A 17,497-nucleotide genomic window follows, 5' to 3' on the forward strand; every position below is an offset into this window, starting at 1 on the left:
CTGGATGCCCTTCCTAACTCCAACCACTCCGAGAGTGTAGTGGGTGCTTTTACGTATATATATGTAAATGCAGTGTACATTTAAACACATAAGAGGTATCCATCATAGGATTCCCTCACACTAGAATGAATAGCTGAGTTCCAAAACACTATTAGGGATAAAATTTCAAAAGGAATGAAAAATAAAAACATTTACCATCTAGCTCCTGAACCAATGGTTTCTGTGGTGTACCTGCTGATGAAGACTTCACCTAGCAAATTATTTTATTTGCTAAAATAATTCAGAAACCATTGGTTCAGGAGCTAGATGGTAAATGTTTTTATTTTTATTTTTTCATTCCTTTTGAAATTTTATCCCTAATAGTGGTTTGAAACTTAGCTGTTCTTTCTAGCGTGAGGGAATCCTATGATGGATACCTCTTATGTGTTTAAATGTACACTGTATTTATATGAATAATATATAGTCTATGGACTAAATTTTTATACGCTAGGCCACTGGTAATAGAAATTTCTAATATTCTATTACCCTTCGATATTATATATACATACACACACACACACACACACACACACACACACACACACACACATAAAGTAGTTGTATACTGTCAACTTAATGTGACAGTCCCAATAAGGGAGTCATACTACTGCTATTTAGCCCTAGGAAGCTGGACCACTTCCTGTCGGCCTTGACAAATTTCCTGTGTCCTTATGTTTACAAAATTTAGAAATAGATTATTTCTAATTTTGTAATCAGTGAATGTATTTCACTAGAATTGTATATTTACGAGAGCTTGACAGGCATCTTCAGCTAGTAAGTCATGCTACTTCAGGCTGATGACGAGCAAAAACTCAGAAACATGTCCCTGGATGCACGCTTGGCTGGGTGGGGATGCTTGTCTCCCCCTCATAAGCATAAGGATACAGGAAATGTGTCAACGCCGACAGGAAGCGGTCCAGCTTCCTAGGGCTAAATAGCACTAGTATGATTCCCTTATTGGGACTGTCACGTTAAGTTGACAGTATACAACTACTTTATCGTACCACTACTGCTTAAGTCTCTCTCAGAGATTTAGAAATAGATTATTTCTAAATATATATATATATATATATATATATATATATATTGTAAAGATAAAACATCTGTTTCAGCATATGATTTTTCACATCAAGAATATTGCAAAGCAATTACAAAAATGATAGGCTGGACAAAGTTCAGAGAGCTACTGCCTCTTTTAGTAATGAAGGGCCTCCCCTCAGAGTTGAAGGCAAATTATATAATGCCTGTGTACGAACAGCTATGCTACATGGCAGTGAGACATGGGCTGTGATTACTGAGGATATGCAAAAGCTTAAAAAGAATGAAGCCAGTATGCTCCGCTGGATGGGTATTGTCAGTGTGCATGTATGACAGAGTGAGATTCGAGAGAAAGAACTGGGTATAAGACGTGACAGATGTAGCATGCAAGAGAGAAGACTGAAATGGTATGACCATGTAATGCATATGAATGGAGACAGTTTCATGAAGAGGTGCCAATCTCTAATTGTAGAAGGAACATGTGGAAGATGTAAAATGAAGTGGTAAGAAAGGATCTACAGATGGGATGACAGGGGACCAAGACTCCTGGCAGTATACTGTGCTTGAAAGCCCACATTAAGCTAAGTAAAAGCATGGTTGTCTTTGAATACAGGCTTGTACCCTGCGTCCCTCTCCTGCTGAGCATTCCTAATCTTGTGGACACATAGGTGGTGGTACTGTAGTGAGAATATATATTCAGTATCAAGTATTGATATGGCTGCCTGTATATTATTACAAGAATTCTTACACAGAAGAAGAATAAATTTAAGAACTATATATTTACTACATAAAAATATATTTTAGTTATAGGTCAACAATGAAACATAATCAAAATGTAGAATCTAGTTGAATGAAGTAATCTATGCAAGGAAGTTCAGAAATAGGAAATGTAGAAATAACAGCTAAGTGGTGGTTTTCAGTCATGTGGCGTAGAGAAATAGACGGACATAGCAATGGCATGAATGACTCTAAGTCTAATCGCCTAAGAAGCAAAGAGCAGGGTTAGCAAGCTGTTTTTATTAATGGAACGCTAGACATTCTAGAAACTTCCAAGAGAAACGCTAAGCTTCTTGAATAATTAAGAATCATGTCTCATGACACAGATGCTTAGAGAGACTTAGTAAAGGGAGGTTACTCTATAATCCTTCTTGCAAGGGAGATCATTCAACTATCTAGCTACCACTACAGTACCATGTAAATGCACCCATGCTGGTGCTGTGAGGAAGCACTCTGTAAAATGGTTGGTGTTAAGAAGGGCATCTAGCTGCAGAAACCAAGCCAAAACAGACAGCTTCTGTCAAGCTGTCCAACCCATGCCAGCATTGAAAACTGATGTTAAATGATGGCAGTGGTGATGCTACACACACACACACACACACACCATACTAAGAATATTGTTGGTTGCTTGGTCATGTCACACAAAGGAAGATGACTCAATCTTATTTGTGCTATTTGTCTTATCTATTGTATTTTCACTAAAGTGTTATATATCAAATAACAATAGTTTGAGAGTATTCTTGCATTATAATAATATGAGTTGATATTACTTTTACAAGTAATGGTTGACAGTGTAATTCATGGTTGAACAGTATTGTTATTCCTAATATATATAGGTGGTGAGGCAAGACCTTCGTACATTGGGCCTCACCGAGGCGATGACTACGGACCGAGACCTTTGGAAATGGGCTGTGCGTGAGAAGACCCGGCAAGCCAAGTAAGATCGTTGCCAGTGCCCCTGGACTGGTTCTTGTGCGGGTGGCACATGAGATGCACCATTTTGAGCGTGGCCGTTGCCAGTACCGCCTGACTGGCTCCTGTAGGATTTTCGAGCGAGATCGTTGCCAGTGCCCCTGGACTGGCTTGTGCGGGTGGCACATAAAAGACACCATTTCGAGCGTGGCCGTTTTCGTGCGGGTGACACGTAAAAGCACCCACTACACTCTCTGAGTGGTTGGCGTTAGGAAGGGCATCCAGCTGTAGAAACTCTGCCAAATCAGACTGGAGCCTGGTGTTGCCATCCGGTTTCACCAGTCCTCAGTCAAATCGTCCAACCCATGCTAGCATGGAAAGCGGACGTTAAACGATGATGATGATGATGATGATGATTCATTGCAAATATTCAAATGAGGAATTTGTTTCATTTAATTATTGTCATGTCATGTCTTGCTCACTTTTATACCACATTTATGACACTATTATGAAAGTCTTCCTGGTTAGGCACAAGTTTTCCCTACAGATATAGGCGCAAGTGTGGCTGTATGGTAAGAAGATTGCTTCTCAACCACGTGGTTCCGGGTTCAGTTCTACTGCATAGCAGCTTGGGCAAGTGTCTTCTACTATAGCTTCGGGCCAACCAAAGCCTTGTGAGTGGATTTGGTAGACAAACTGAAAGAAACTGGAAGGCGGCGAGCTGGTAGAAACGTTAGCAAGGTGGGCGAAATGCTTAGCGGTATTTCATCTGCCGCTACATTCTGAGTTCAAATTCTGCCAAGGTCGACTTTGCCTTTCATCCTTTTGAGATCGATAAATTGAGTACCAGTTATGCACTGGGGTTGATGTAATCGACTTAATCCCTTTGTCTGTCTTTGTTTGTCCCCTCTATGTTTAGCCCCTTGTGGGCAATAAAGAAATAGGAAACTGAAAGAAGCCTGTGTGTGTGTGTGTGTGTCTGTGCTTGTCCCCCCACCGTTGCTTGACAACCAATGTTGGTTTCTTTACGTCCCCATAACTTAGCAGTTCAGCAAAAGAGACCAATAGAATAAGTACTAGGCTTACAAAGAATAGGTCCTGGAGTCGATTAGTTCGACTGAAGGTGGTGCTCCAGCATGGCTGCAGTCAAATGGCTGAAACAAGTAAAAGAAAAGATGAAGCCATAGCATCACTTCATTCTAACTTTCTCATCGTGTTTTCTTGGTAAAGATATAGGGGTCGTTCGTCATTTCCTTCCCCAGCTGGATGAGTCTCAGCCACCCTTTGACAGGTCTTATTTTTAGCATGTGTTTCATTTTATGTACGCATCATGGAATTCAGGAAAAGTAGGCTTACAATTATTTGTGCAAACCCTATCAGTATGAAATCATCGTTATCATCATCATCATCATCATTGTCATTTAACGTTTGTCTTCCATGCTGGTATGGGTTGGGTGGTTCAACAGGAACTGATGAGTGAGAGAGCTGGAAGGCAAATTGCATAATGCCTGTGTACGAACAACTATGCTACATGACAGTGAGACATGGGCTGTGATTGAGGATATGCAAAGGCTTAAAAGGAATGAAGCCAGTATGCTCCGCATGGACTAAATTTTTACACGCTAGGCCACTGGTAGTAGACACAAGTAAATTTATACAAAAACTATTTTCCTCGTTATCTTTTATAACCAATTACCCCAAACTATATTTATGCCAACATTACTCCCTTGATTCAAAAACAAGAAAATCATAGATAACGAGGAAGACGGTTTTTGTATAAATTTACTTGTGTCTAATGAGTCCTCATTACCCCCAAGAATTTCATTTTTACTCCACTTGGGGTAATTTACCCTGTTTCACCGACCTGTGCTATAGCTCAATACCCTTCCTAACACCAACCATGTTACAGTGTACCAGGTGCCTTTTTTTGGGGAGGGGGGCACCAACACTCATGAGGTCACCAAGCACTCACAAGACAGATGCTCACAATCAGCTGTAAAACAATGATGATGATGTGTCTCTGTTGTATTATCTGTAATTAGCCAGTGTCAAAATCATCTTACTATAATAGGTGTTATGTCCGTGTTTCTGCCTCTTCCCTTTTCACGGTCAAACAGTTGGATCAATGGTCATGTTGTTTTTCGAGATTATGAAAGAGGTGATCAGGAAGGATTTTAGCGACAAAACAAAATGTGAAAAAATATGATTATTTAGTGGATATGTGGCTGTGTGGTAAGTAGCTTGCTTACCAACCCCACATGATCAATGGTTCAGTCCCACTGCGTGGCACCTTGGGCAAGTGTCTTCTGCTATAGCCTCGGGCTGACCAAAGCCTTGTGAGTGGATTTGGTAGACGGAAACTGAAAGAAGCCTGTCGTATATATGTATGTATATATATATATATGTATGTATATATATATATATATATATATATATATATATACATATATATATATACAAAGGGGACGCTTTAGATACAAATAATTACAGAGGCATCAAGCTGTTAGATCAGGTTATGAAAGTTACAGAGAGGGTCATAGCCCAACTAATTAGGGAGCGAATCAATTTAGATGAGATGCAGTTTGGGTTCGTGCCAGGTAAAAGCACTACTGATGCCTTATTTCTAGTGAGACAGTTGCAAGAGAAATACCTAGCCAAGGATAAACCTCTGTACCTGGCTTTCGTTGACATGGAGAAAGCCTTTGACAGGGTCCCCCGATCCCTTATCTGGTGGTCAATGAGGAAACTTGGGATAGAAGAATGGCTAGTGAGAGCTGTGCGAGCCATGTACAGAGATGCTGCCAGTAAGGTGAGGGTTGGAAATGAGTACAGCAATGAATTCCAGGTAGAGGTAGGGGTCCACCAAGGTTCCGTCCTCAGCCCCCTATTATTTACCATAGTCCTCCAGGCAATCACAGAGGAGTTCAAGACAGGTTGCCCCTGGGAGCTCCTCTATGCTGATGACCTTGCCCTAATTGCGGAGTCACTATCAGAACTAGAGGAGAAGTTTCAGGTGTGGAAGCAAGGTCTAGAATTGAAGGGCCTTAGAGTCAACCTAGCTAAAACCAAAATCCTAATAAGTAGGAAGGTAGATAAAACACAAACCCCTTCAGGTAGATGGCCCTGCTCAGTATGTAGAAAAGGAGTAGGTAGTAACTCTATAAGATGTACCCGGTGCAAGCTATGGACACATAAGAGGTGCAGCAACATCAAAGGCAGGTTAACTAGCAAGTTAGTTTTTGTTTGTGGCAGATGTTCAGGTGCAATAAAGACTGCAAACAAACAAGAAACAACTTCTATCTCATTCCAGGGTGAAAAACTAGAGGTAGTCGATAGCTTCCGCTATCTGGGCGACCAAGTTAGTAGTGGGGGTGGGTGCGCTGAAAGTGTAGCTGCTAGAATAAGAATAGCCTGGGCAAAGTTTAGAGAGCTCTTACCCCTGCTGGCGACAAAGGGACTCTCACTCAGAGTAAAAGGCAGACTGTATGACGCATGCGTACGAACAACCATGCTACATGGCAGTGAAACATGGGCTGTAACTGCTGAGGACATACGTAAGCTCGCAAGGAATGAAGCCAGTATGCTCCGTTGGATGTGTAATGTCAATGTGAATACCCGTCAGAGTGTAAGTATCTTGAGAGAAAAGCTGAACATTAGAAGCATCAGTTGTGGCGTGCAAGAGAGACGATTGCGCTGGTATGGACATGTGGTGAGAATGGATGAGGATAGCTGCGTGAAAAAGTGCCACACCCTAACAGTTGAGGGAACCCGTGGAAGAGGTAGGCCCAGGAAGACCTGGGCTGAGGTGGTGAGGCAAGACCTTCGTACATTGGGCCTCACCGAGGCGATGACTACGGACCGAGACCTTTGGAAATGGGCTGTGCGTGAGAAGACCCGGCAAGCCAAGTAAGATCATTGCCAGTGCCCCTGGACTGGTTCTTGTGCGGGTGGCACATGAGATGCACCATTTTGAGCGTGGCCGTTGCCAGTACCGCCTGACTGGCTCCTGTAGGATTTTCGAGCGAGATCGTTGCCAGTGCCCCTGGACTGGCTTGTGCGGGTGGCACATAAAAGACACCATTTCGAGCGTGGCCGTTTTCGTGCGGGTGACACGTAAAAGCACCCACTACACTCTCTGAGTGGTTGGCGTTAGGAAGGGCATCCAGCTGTAGAAACTCTGCCAAATCAGACTGGAGCCTGGTGTTGCCATCCGGTTTCACCAGTCCTCAGTCAAATCGTCCAACCCATGCTAGCATGGAAAGCGGACGTTAAACGATGATGATGATGATGATGACATATATATATATATATGTGTGTGTATATGTTTGTGTGTCTGTGTTTGTCCCCCCAACATCACTTGACAACCGATGCTGGTGTGTTTACGTCCCTGTAACTTAGCAGATCAGCAAAAGAGATCAATAGAATAAGTACTAGGCTTACAAAGAATAAGTCCTGGGGTCAATTTGCTCGACTAAAGGCGGTGCTCCAGCATGGCCGCAGTCAAATGACTGAAACAAGTAAAAGAGTAAAGAGTATTATGATTATTTAGTTTTGTATTAATAAATCATCTTTGATTTTTTTTTTTTTTTTTTGTTAAGATTCCAGCAACGAAGATTAACTCTAGATCCCCCCCCCCCCGTATAGTTCATGAATTTAGAAGGTTTACATTTGTGATGCTATATCTTTATTTCCTATCATAGATAGGTTGATTCCTAAAGATTCCACTCACACATTCACAGCAAACTAGGCATAGAGCCAGACTTTAATCATGTACGTGTATTTTTACCCACTCCGATGTTTACACATGGCCAGTTATACGTCACTATGACTCCAGTAATTTGAAACTTGTGTCAATCAAACAAAAAATATTGTCTACAAGGATGTTTTCTAATCATATTGATATTACTGAAACAAATGTGTTTCATAATTTGAATAAGGAAATTTATGAACATTGAATGTATAAGAGTATAAACAAGTGTAAAATAGTGTAAGCAACTGAAATAAAAGTATATCTAAATAACATTTTTTTCTTTTTGTGTTGGGGTTGAAGGAAGGTTTGACTTTTGTTAGGAGTGGTCCACATAACCATTCATGATACAGAGGGTGGGAGCCTATTTCAATTCGTGAGTGAATCGTCATCAAATGTCACTAAGTCGCAAACACATGTCATATTGTTACAATAGAATGCTGTATCACCAACAATAATGTGATTTCTCTAAGACATCACCCAGTAATCTATCGAGTTCATTTGCACATTTCTCAATACATACTTTCCCTCCCTCATTTTATGCCTCCATTGTATTATTAATAATAATATTAATAATTATTAATAATAATAATATTAATAATAATAATATTAATAATAATAATACTAATAATAATAATATTAATAATTATTAATATTAATAGTGACTGTCATATGATGAATAACATCTTAGTAAAGCAGGAAGGGGTGAACTGTAATTATTTAAGAGGGGTGGAGGTAGGTAAATTGCATTGTTAAATAATATAAGGAAAATATTAAATTTGTTCAACTCTGTGCAAGTATGGCTGTGTGATTAAGAACCTCACTTTGTAACTCTGGGTTCAACCCCACTACACAGCAACTCGAGCAAGTGTCTTCTACTATAATCCAGATCAGCCGTTAAGTTATAGGGATGTAAGCACACCAACACCAGTTGTCAAGCATTGGGGATAAACACAAAACACACACACACACACACACACACATACATATACATAACAGGCTTCTTTCAGTTTCTGTCTACCAAATCCACTCACAAAGCTCTTTTTGTTTTTTTTTTGTTGACATTCCATCGCTTACGACATTGAGGGTTCCAGTTGATCCGATCAACAGAACAGCCTGCTCGTGAAATTAACGTGCAAGTGGCTGAGCACTCCACAGACACGTGTACCCTTAACGTAGTTCTCGGGGGAGATTCAGCATGACACAGTGTGACAAGGCTGACCCTTTGAATTACAGGCACAACAGAAACAGGAAGTAAGAATGGGAGAAAGTTGTGGTGGAAGAGTACAGCAGGGTTCGTCACCATCCCCTGCCGGAGCCTTGTGGAGCTTTAGGTGTTTTCACTCAATAAACACTCACAACGCCTGGTCTGGGAATCGAAACCGCGATCCTATGACCGCGAGTCCGCTGCCCTAACCACTGGGCCATTGTGCCTCCACCACAAAGCTCTACTATAGTAGAAAACCCCAAGGTGGAACTGAACCCAGAACCATGCGGTTGGAAAGCAAACTTTTCACCACACATCTATGACTATAGCTCTATGTATATAGTTTACTGTTCTGTTAAAATGTACTCCATCCAGTGAGAGAGATCATTTAATGTACACTGTACTAAGATAAGAGCCACTAATAGTTTTTTTTTTAACTATGACACATAGCTATGCAGGTTTTTCTTATTTTAATACAATGTACGTTTATCATGATCTTGTGTTTTAAATCCGAGTTTTGTTTCCGTTAAAGGGAGTGGCCAGATCTACTTCAATGCCATAGCAACTGAGGTAGGCAGATGTAGCCCATCCCAACCTTTGGGCTGGCTGCTGCCTATTCTCCTTTGCTATCATGAGGCTTTTTTGGAGCTGGCTTTTCTATGAGGAGCAGCATGCCCTTGCTTACCCCCAACCTCACTTTCTAGACATGAGTGGTCCTGAGATTAAGGCCTCTACCATGATTTTTAAGAAATGTGGTGGAAAACTAGCTCAGGAAGGCAAGGACACTACTCCCTGAGACCCCTTTCAGAGTCCCACCCAACATTAAATTACATCATCTGCAGGCATGTCCCTGCGTTTCATGCAATGGAAAACATTCAGATAAGTCTTTTACTTGTTTTAGTCATTTGACTGTGGCTATGCTGGAGCACCACCTTGAAGGGTTTTAGTTGAACAAATTGATCTCAAGACTTTTTTTTTTAAACCTTGCACTTATTCTATCATCGCTTTTGCTGAACCATTAATGTTACAGGGATGTAAACACACCAACACTGGTTGTCAAGTGGATGGGGATGGGGGGCAAACATAGACATACACACACATGTATATATAAGATATATATCATCATCATCATCATCATCATCGTTTAACGTCTGCTTTCCATGCTAGCATGGGCTGGACGATTTGACTGAGGACTGGTGAACCAGATGGCTGCACCAGGCTCCAATCTGGTCTGGCAGAGTTTCTACAGCTGGATGCCCTTCCTAACGCCAACCACTCTGAGAGTGTAGTGGGTGTTTTTATGTGCCAGTGGCACAAATACCAGTCAGGCGGTACTGGCAACGGCTACGCTCAAATGGTGTATTTTATGTGCCACCTGCACAGGGGCCAGTCCAGTGGCATAGCAATGACCTCACTCGAATATTTTTTTCACGTGCCACCAGCACAAGTGCCAATAAGGAGCTCCCAGGAGCATCCTGTCTTGAATTCCTCTGTTATTTCCTGGAAGACTATGATAAATAGGAAGGGGCTGAGGACTGAACCTTGGTGGACCCCTACCTCTACCTGGAATTCTTCACTGTACTCGTTGCCAACCCTCACCTTACTGACAGCGTCCCTGTACATGGTTTGCACAGCTCTCACTAACCATTCATCTATCCCTAGTTTCCTCATTGACCACCAGATAAGGGATCGGGGGACCCTGTCAAAGGCTTTCTCCATGTCACTGAAAGCCAGGTACAGAGGTGTACTATCTGAAGGAAACATTGGTGCGGGGGGGGGGGCTAAGGTATATTCCTCTCTTCTTCCCATCAGTCTTGTTAGCCCTGTATAAAGGGTCATGTATTGCTCTTTTCCACTAAGTGATAATATAAAAAAATGAAAGGTATTTTAAGTTGAAGGACATTTGTAAAATTGTTTCTTTTTTAATTAAAGTTTCTCTTTCATTTTCTTTTCAGACTTCAACATGCATGACCATTCCTCTCACTCACACCATACAGCAGCCCCTCCAGCAGATTCCCAGAACATGTCAGGTGGCATGCCGGGTATGTCAGGTATGCCTGGTATGTCAGGTATGCCTGGTATGTCAAATATGTCAGATATGTCTGATGGCATGATGAGTGTATGTTCATTTTTTCTTCCTCATTTTTGTTTTGTCTTTTAGTGTAATAAAAGTTTTTCTTTAAGAGATAAATAAATACCATATTTTCCAGCAAACAAGTTGATGAAGTATCATAGCATAAACATTCAAACATTTTCACTGTCTTTCCAAATTCTGTTGTATTTCACATGGAATCTTTGGTTCTTCCAAAATCATCTTGGTGTATAAGTCAGCCTACCTATTTGGGCTGTAAATTTAAATCTGAAAAATTCAACTTGTATGTCAGAAAATATGGTATGTGAATTCTATGCATCTTTTTCCTTTTAATTCCAAAATCTCACATTCAAATTCCACCAGATATTACGAAGAAATGATTGCTTCTCTTAAAATAGCTGCAACCACTAGGAGAACCAATTGTGTTTAAATAATTATATTTGTTGTATTATATATCCTCACTCAGCTCTTTCGGAGCCTGGTCTGTATCATTTTCTACTCTATAATGCCGTTATTTCATAGATCCTGAGAGCTAAAAAGACTAAGTTGACCATAGAATAATTCACCAGAAATTACTAAATATTTAGTCTATTGAGGCAATCTGTAACCTAGATAAGATTTACTATTTAAATCTGATACATTATGCCTTGAATAAAGTTTGTCAATAAAACCCGATGCCGTTTATATATTCCCCACAACATATTCTCCTTATACCCACTCCTTCTAACTGAGCTCTCTCTCTACATTCCCCGCCATCTGCCACTTTCCTTTTATAAACTCACAAACTTACCCACCCGTTCACCCTCTCTAGTCCCTGGTCCACTTCACTACATACACTTCTCTGTAATTTGAGTTTACGCCCTTTCCTTGCCCATCTCCTCTCTTTCCCCACTTGAGGTAGCCATGTTTTTCCTCTACTGCAAAACACCTTTTTCTGTCTCTCAGTACTACTCTTCCCCGTTCAGTTGAGGTGGGGGGGGGGGGTCTTGTCTTGCAAGTTTCTTGGTGAACTCACTGCTGCTGGTGCCACATAAAAAGCACCCAGTACACCCTATAAAGTAGTTGGAATTAGGAAGGGCATCCAGCCAAAGAAACCATGTTGAAACAGATAGCAAAAGCTTTGTGGAGTCTTCTGATTTGCCAGCTCCTGTTGAATCATCCAACCCATGCCAGCATTAAAAAACAGATGTTAAATGATAATAATGTTGTTGGTGTGTGTGTGTGTGCTTGTGTATATGAGTATCTTTGTCTTGATGCTGTGATGATTGTAAACATGAGCATCACCATCATACAAATGGCATTGTTTGTTTCCAGTCTTCTGTGAAAAATGTGTTTGGCCATGGGGAAATACTACCTTGCTTGGAAACAGTTGAGGATTGGCAACAGGAAGAGCATCCAGTTGTAAAAGATCTGTCCCAACAGATTCTATTCAACCTGTATGAGCATGGAAAAATGGATGTTAAATGATGATGATGATATATATATATATATATATATATATATATATATATATATATATATATATATATATATATATATATTTATAGGTTGTTAAGTCTACATCACTGACTGATAATTTTTATTCCCCTAACAACCTCCAACACTTGCCCCCATCACTCACTTCTCTACCACAAGTCCCCTTATCACACACTCCTTTATCACTCATCTGTCTATCACCCTATGATCGCGAGTCCGCTGCCCTAACCACTGGGCCATTGCGCCTCCACGATTTTAATGTAAACAACTCAGAACATAAATGATTGTTTTTCTCTAGAGGGCTTGCAGAATTACAGTTATTTAGTGAAAGGTGCAGTTTGTCCTCAACCTAGTTTTATATTCTAATTGTAGTTATTTTCACATAATAATATAAGTTAATGTCCTGTCATTTTCTCCTCCCTCTGTCTTGCCACCACCACCACCACCACCACCACCAGTTGGTTGCTAGTTAAACTATGTTATGCTGTGGTTTATTTTGAGTTTTATTCTTATAGTAATAATGTCCTGATATATAATACTTTCAGAATATTGCCCCCCCCCCCCTACCACCTGAAAGGCTTCACTGCATATTCTTTTATTCTTTTGCTGGTTTTTATCAGTGAACTCTAGCCAGGGACACTACCTTCAATGATTTTTCAGTTGGTCATATCTATCTCTAGTATTCACTTCAATCTGCTATACTTTATTGAACACTTTTTGTTGAACTGCTAAGTAATGTAACATAAAAAGGATAAACATGAACAACACTTTTTTTCATAGACTGCATCCAGTTTCATCCATCTCTAACCATTTTGTTACCATATAGCATGGTCGATGCCAGTGCTGCCTGACTGGACCTGTGCTTTGGAGTAACAAGTAAACATATAGAGCTATGGGTCCACAGCTAGCTTTTTTGTTGACGTGTATGTAGTTTCGAAATGCTATCATCATCATCATCATCATTTTAAGCGGACGTTAAATGATGATCATGATGAGATATATATATATATATATATATATATATATATATATATACTTGGAGAATGGAGCAACAAATACAAGAAAAAGCATTTTCGTTGGACTAGATAGCCGTTGTTTTATTATGTGGAACTTGTGAAATGAGTCAGTGTGGAGGTTTAGGTTATGTAATGAGTCATTTTGTATATTATGTCTTAGTCACTTACGTACGTTTCGATGCGGCCAGTTGTTTGGCCGATCTCTTCAGAGTGTTGAAGGGTATATATATATATATATATATATATATAGGTATATATAAAAATATATAGGTATATGTCAGTGTTTGTCCCATCCCCCCACCATTGCTTGACAACTGATGTTGGTGTGTTTACGTTCCTGTAACCTAGCGGTTCGGCAAAAGAGACCAATAGAATAAGTACTAGGCTTACAAAGAATAAGTTCTGAGGTCAATTTGTTCGACTAAAAGTGGTGCTCCAGTATGGCCACAGTCAAATAACAAGCAAATAAAAGAATAAAAAATGTAAAATATTTTTTGAATGGTACAACAGTAGTGCATTGTTGTACCATTCAAAACTTTTTATTCTTTACAAACAATACACAATGCTTCAAGCGAACTACAATACTCTCTTGTATAAAATATTATTTCATGTTAAAGTTGTCACATTTGGCCAATCAACAATGTGTATGCAGTTGGAGAAAGCTAATGCGTTTTGCAATAGTAATTGAAGAGGAACAACTTCTGGGTCATCTCTACTAAATGTCACCACTTTGTTCTATTTTATTTTTCTGTTTAATGCCTGTGTGGCATATTACACGCTTTTTTTCGCCCAGTTAAAAATGACTCAGTAAGCTCAACCAGATGATGATGATGAGCGAATATGTCTGGGTATTTAAGGATTTTACTTGGTCAAGTGTCTTCTACTAAAACTTTGGTTTGACCAATATGTTATCCCCCTCCATTGCTTGACAACTAATGTTGGTGTGTTTACGTCCCTATAACTTAGCCGTTTGGCAAAAGAGACCAATAGAATAAGTACTAGGCTTACAAAGAATAAATCCTGGGGTTGATTTGTTTGACTAAAAGGTGGTGCTCCAGCCTGGCCACAGTCAAATGCCTGATACAAAGGAGTAAAAGAGTAGTATTAAATTCATCTTGTCAATACCCTGGATGAGTGATTATAGTTGTCGTTGGACAGATTATTGCAGTTGTCTGATGAGTCGCAACAGAAGTTTAGTAGGGGACAGAGGAAGAAACATGGAATTTATTGCCTTGCTTGTTTCCATGTTTTTGTATGCAAGTCAGCGGGGCTCGCTCTGAGCACTCTAATTTTTTCAGTGAACATACTGACCACCTCAGAGATGTCAGTGTTATTTTCATTTTTTGGGTAATTTAAATGGCAGCTTATTCACCACATTCTGTATGTATGTATATATGTATGTGTGTATGTATGTCCTCATTTACATGTATGTATGCATGTGAGGCCATAAATTTTTTTTTATTTCATCATTAATTAGATTGGAGCCTGGTGTTGCCATCCGGTTTCACCAGTCCTCAGTCAAATCGTCCAACCCATGCTAGCATGGAAGGCGGACGTTAAACGATGATGATGATGATGATTAATCTTTTCTGTCTACATTTCTATTTGCAGATGTTTTTTCACACTGGATACTCTGAATACATTTTATTCAAAGATTTACATACAAATTCAGTATGGCGTAAGTATATGCACCAATTTTTGATTCACACAATTTTCTCAATAGATTCAATACAAATTAACTTTAGCTTAGCCCCTCCCTTCCAATAAAGCAAGACTTTCTCACTTTCCTGACTATTTTTATTGCTGCTTTTCTCATATTATAACAAAGCATTCAGTTTTTTCTTTACTGTATTTTCTAGCCTAGAAGTCAACTAAGTATATTGCATAGACATGTAGTGTAAACATTTGAATATCATTTTCTTTCCAAATCCTGTTGCATTTTACATGGAATTTTTGGTTCCTCTAAAGTCGTCTGGTGTATAAATTGATCTAACTCTTTGGTCTGAAAAAATTCAACTTGTATACCAGAAACTATGGTACTTATATTCTTCACTGACATACATCAGTGAAAGAGATGCATGCATACATATGTGTGTGTGTGTGTGTGTGTGCCAAGATGGTTGTGTGGTTAAGAAGTTTGCTTCTTAATCACATGGTTTTGGTTTCAGTCCCACTGCTTGGCACTTTGGGCAAGTGTCTTCTAAAATAGCCTCACGTCAACCAAACCCTTGTGGGTGGATTTGGCAGATGGAAATTGAAAGGAGCTTGGTGTAAATATATGTAACCACATGTGGATTGTTGGTGATTTTTTTTCTTCCATCTTCCTTTTCTCTTGGACTTTCCTTCATCTCCTGTTTCTGACAAAGAGCTTTGCTCGAAACATAAAACTACTTTTCTTTCCTTCCCTGAGCATCTGCTAATACTTTGCATGTACCACACCCTTGTGTTGTTTTTTATTGTGTTTTTGGGGGGCATTAATTATATATATATATGTATCTGTGTATGTTTATGCCTCCTCTTGACATCATGGTATAGTTAAAAATGAATATCTCCATCATACAAGCAGTCCCTTATTTCCAGCCTTCTCTGAAAATATGTCTGGTCATGAGGATATAATACCTTCCAGGAGGGTATCTAGCTGTAGAAAATCTGCCTAGGCTAATTCCATCTGACGTATGTTAAAATTGACTTTGAAATGATATTGATGTGTATATATGTATTTTTTATATATATATATATATATATATATATATATATATATATATATATATATATATAAAATAGGTGCAGGAGTGGCTGTGGGGTGAGAAGCTTGCTTCCCAACCACATGGTTCCTTGGACGACTGTCTTCTACTCAGGCCTTGTGAGTAGATTTGGTAAACGGAAACTGAAAGAAGCCTGTTGTGTGTGTGTGTGTGTGTATATATATATATATATATATATATATATATATATATATTGGAAGGTTTGGAAGTGATGTACAGGAATTATATATTAGAAAAAAATAATAATCAGGTACTCAGATGTCTGGATGGTTGTATATTTACAGATTTTTATTCATGTCACATGTTTTATAAATTAGCGCTTTCACCTGGTCTTGTAGGGTTATCAAATTTGATAAACCTACAAGACTAGGTGAAAGTGCTAATTTATAAAATATGTGACATGAATAAAAATCTGTAAATATACAACCATCCAGACATCTGAGTACCTGATTATTATTTTTTCTAATATATATATATATATATATATATATATATAATATATCATCATCATCATCATCATCGTTTAACATCCGCTTTCCATGCTAGCATGGGTTGGATGATTTGACCGAGGACTGGTGAACCAGGTTGCTATACCAGGCTCCAATGTGATTTGGCAGAGTTTCTACAGCTGGATGCCCTTCCTAACGCCAACCACTCCGAGAGTGTAGTGGGTGCTTTTACATGCCACCGGTACGAAGGCCAGTCAGGCGGTACTGGCAACGGCCATGCTCGAAATGGTGTATTTTACGTGCCACCTGCACAGGAGCCAGTCCAGCGGCACTGGCAACGATCTTGCTCGAATGTCTTTTCACGATCACGCTCAAATGGTGTTATTTACGTGCCACCGGCACGGAAGCCAGACAGCTGCTCTGGCAACCATCATGCTTGGACGGTGCACTTAGTGCTCCACTGGTACAGGTGCCATCACGATTTTGTTTTCCCCAACAGATCTTCGCAAGCCGAGTTTAGTGTTCAATGAAAGAGACTTTGGCATGGGTAACAGGCAGACATATGTGGTTAAGAAACCTGCTTTCCAACAAAGTGGTTCTGAGTTTATATATATATATATATCTAATATATATAATATGCATTTGTGTATCTGTGTCTGTCCCCCCACCATCATTTGACAATCAATGTTGGTGTGTTTACATCCCTGTAGCTTAGCAGTTCAGCAAAAGAGTCCGATAATGTAAGTGCTAGGCTTACAAAGAGTAAGTCCTGGGATCGATTTGTTCGACTAAAGGTAATGACTAAAACAAATAAAAGAATATATACAGATATGGGTCTGTGGATACTGAGTTCACTTTGTATGTATGTGCACCTTGGTTGGCTAGTGCTTTGTGAGTAAAATTTATGAAATAGAAACTGTGCAGAAGCCCTCATGTATGTGAGGATGCAAGTACCCCAGTTTCCGAGTGTCTTCTCATT

The 17,497-nt window shown here is 39.6% G+C and overlaps 1 protein-coding gene across 10 annotated transcripts in view; it reads left to right on the top strand.

Moving 5' to 3' along the window:
- LOC106877847 (high affinity copper uptake protein 1) overlaps nt 1–17,497 on the top strand; it is a 120,603-nt gene that overhangs the window by 76,564 nt on the left and 26,542 nt on the right. For all 10 annotated transcript variants that reach the window (XM_089363992.1, XM_089363984.1, XM_089363962.1 and 7 more), the window contains exons 2-3: nt 10,676–10,839; nt 14,916–14,982. In XM_089363992.1, coding sequence (XP_089220118.1) covers nt 10,684–10,839; nt 14,916–14,982 — 223 coding nt within the window. In that variant the 5' untranslated portion in view covers nt 10,676–10,683. The remainder of the gene's footprint in view (nt 1–10,675; nt 10,840–14,915; nt 14,983–17,497) is intronic.

The sequence above is a fragment of the Octopus bimaculoides genome, chromosome 1 (assembly GCF_046866305.1).
Source record: "Octopus bimaculoides isolate indiv1 chromosome 1, ASM4686630v1, whole genome shotgun sequence".
Classification (NCBI taxonomy): Eukaryota; Metazoa; Mollusca; class Cephalopoda; order Octopoda; family Octopodidae; genus Octopus; species Octopus bimaculoides.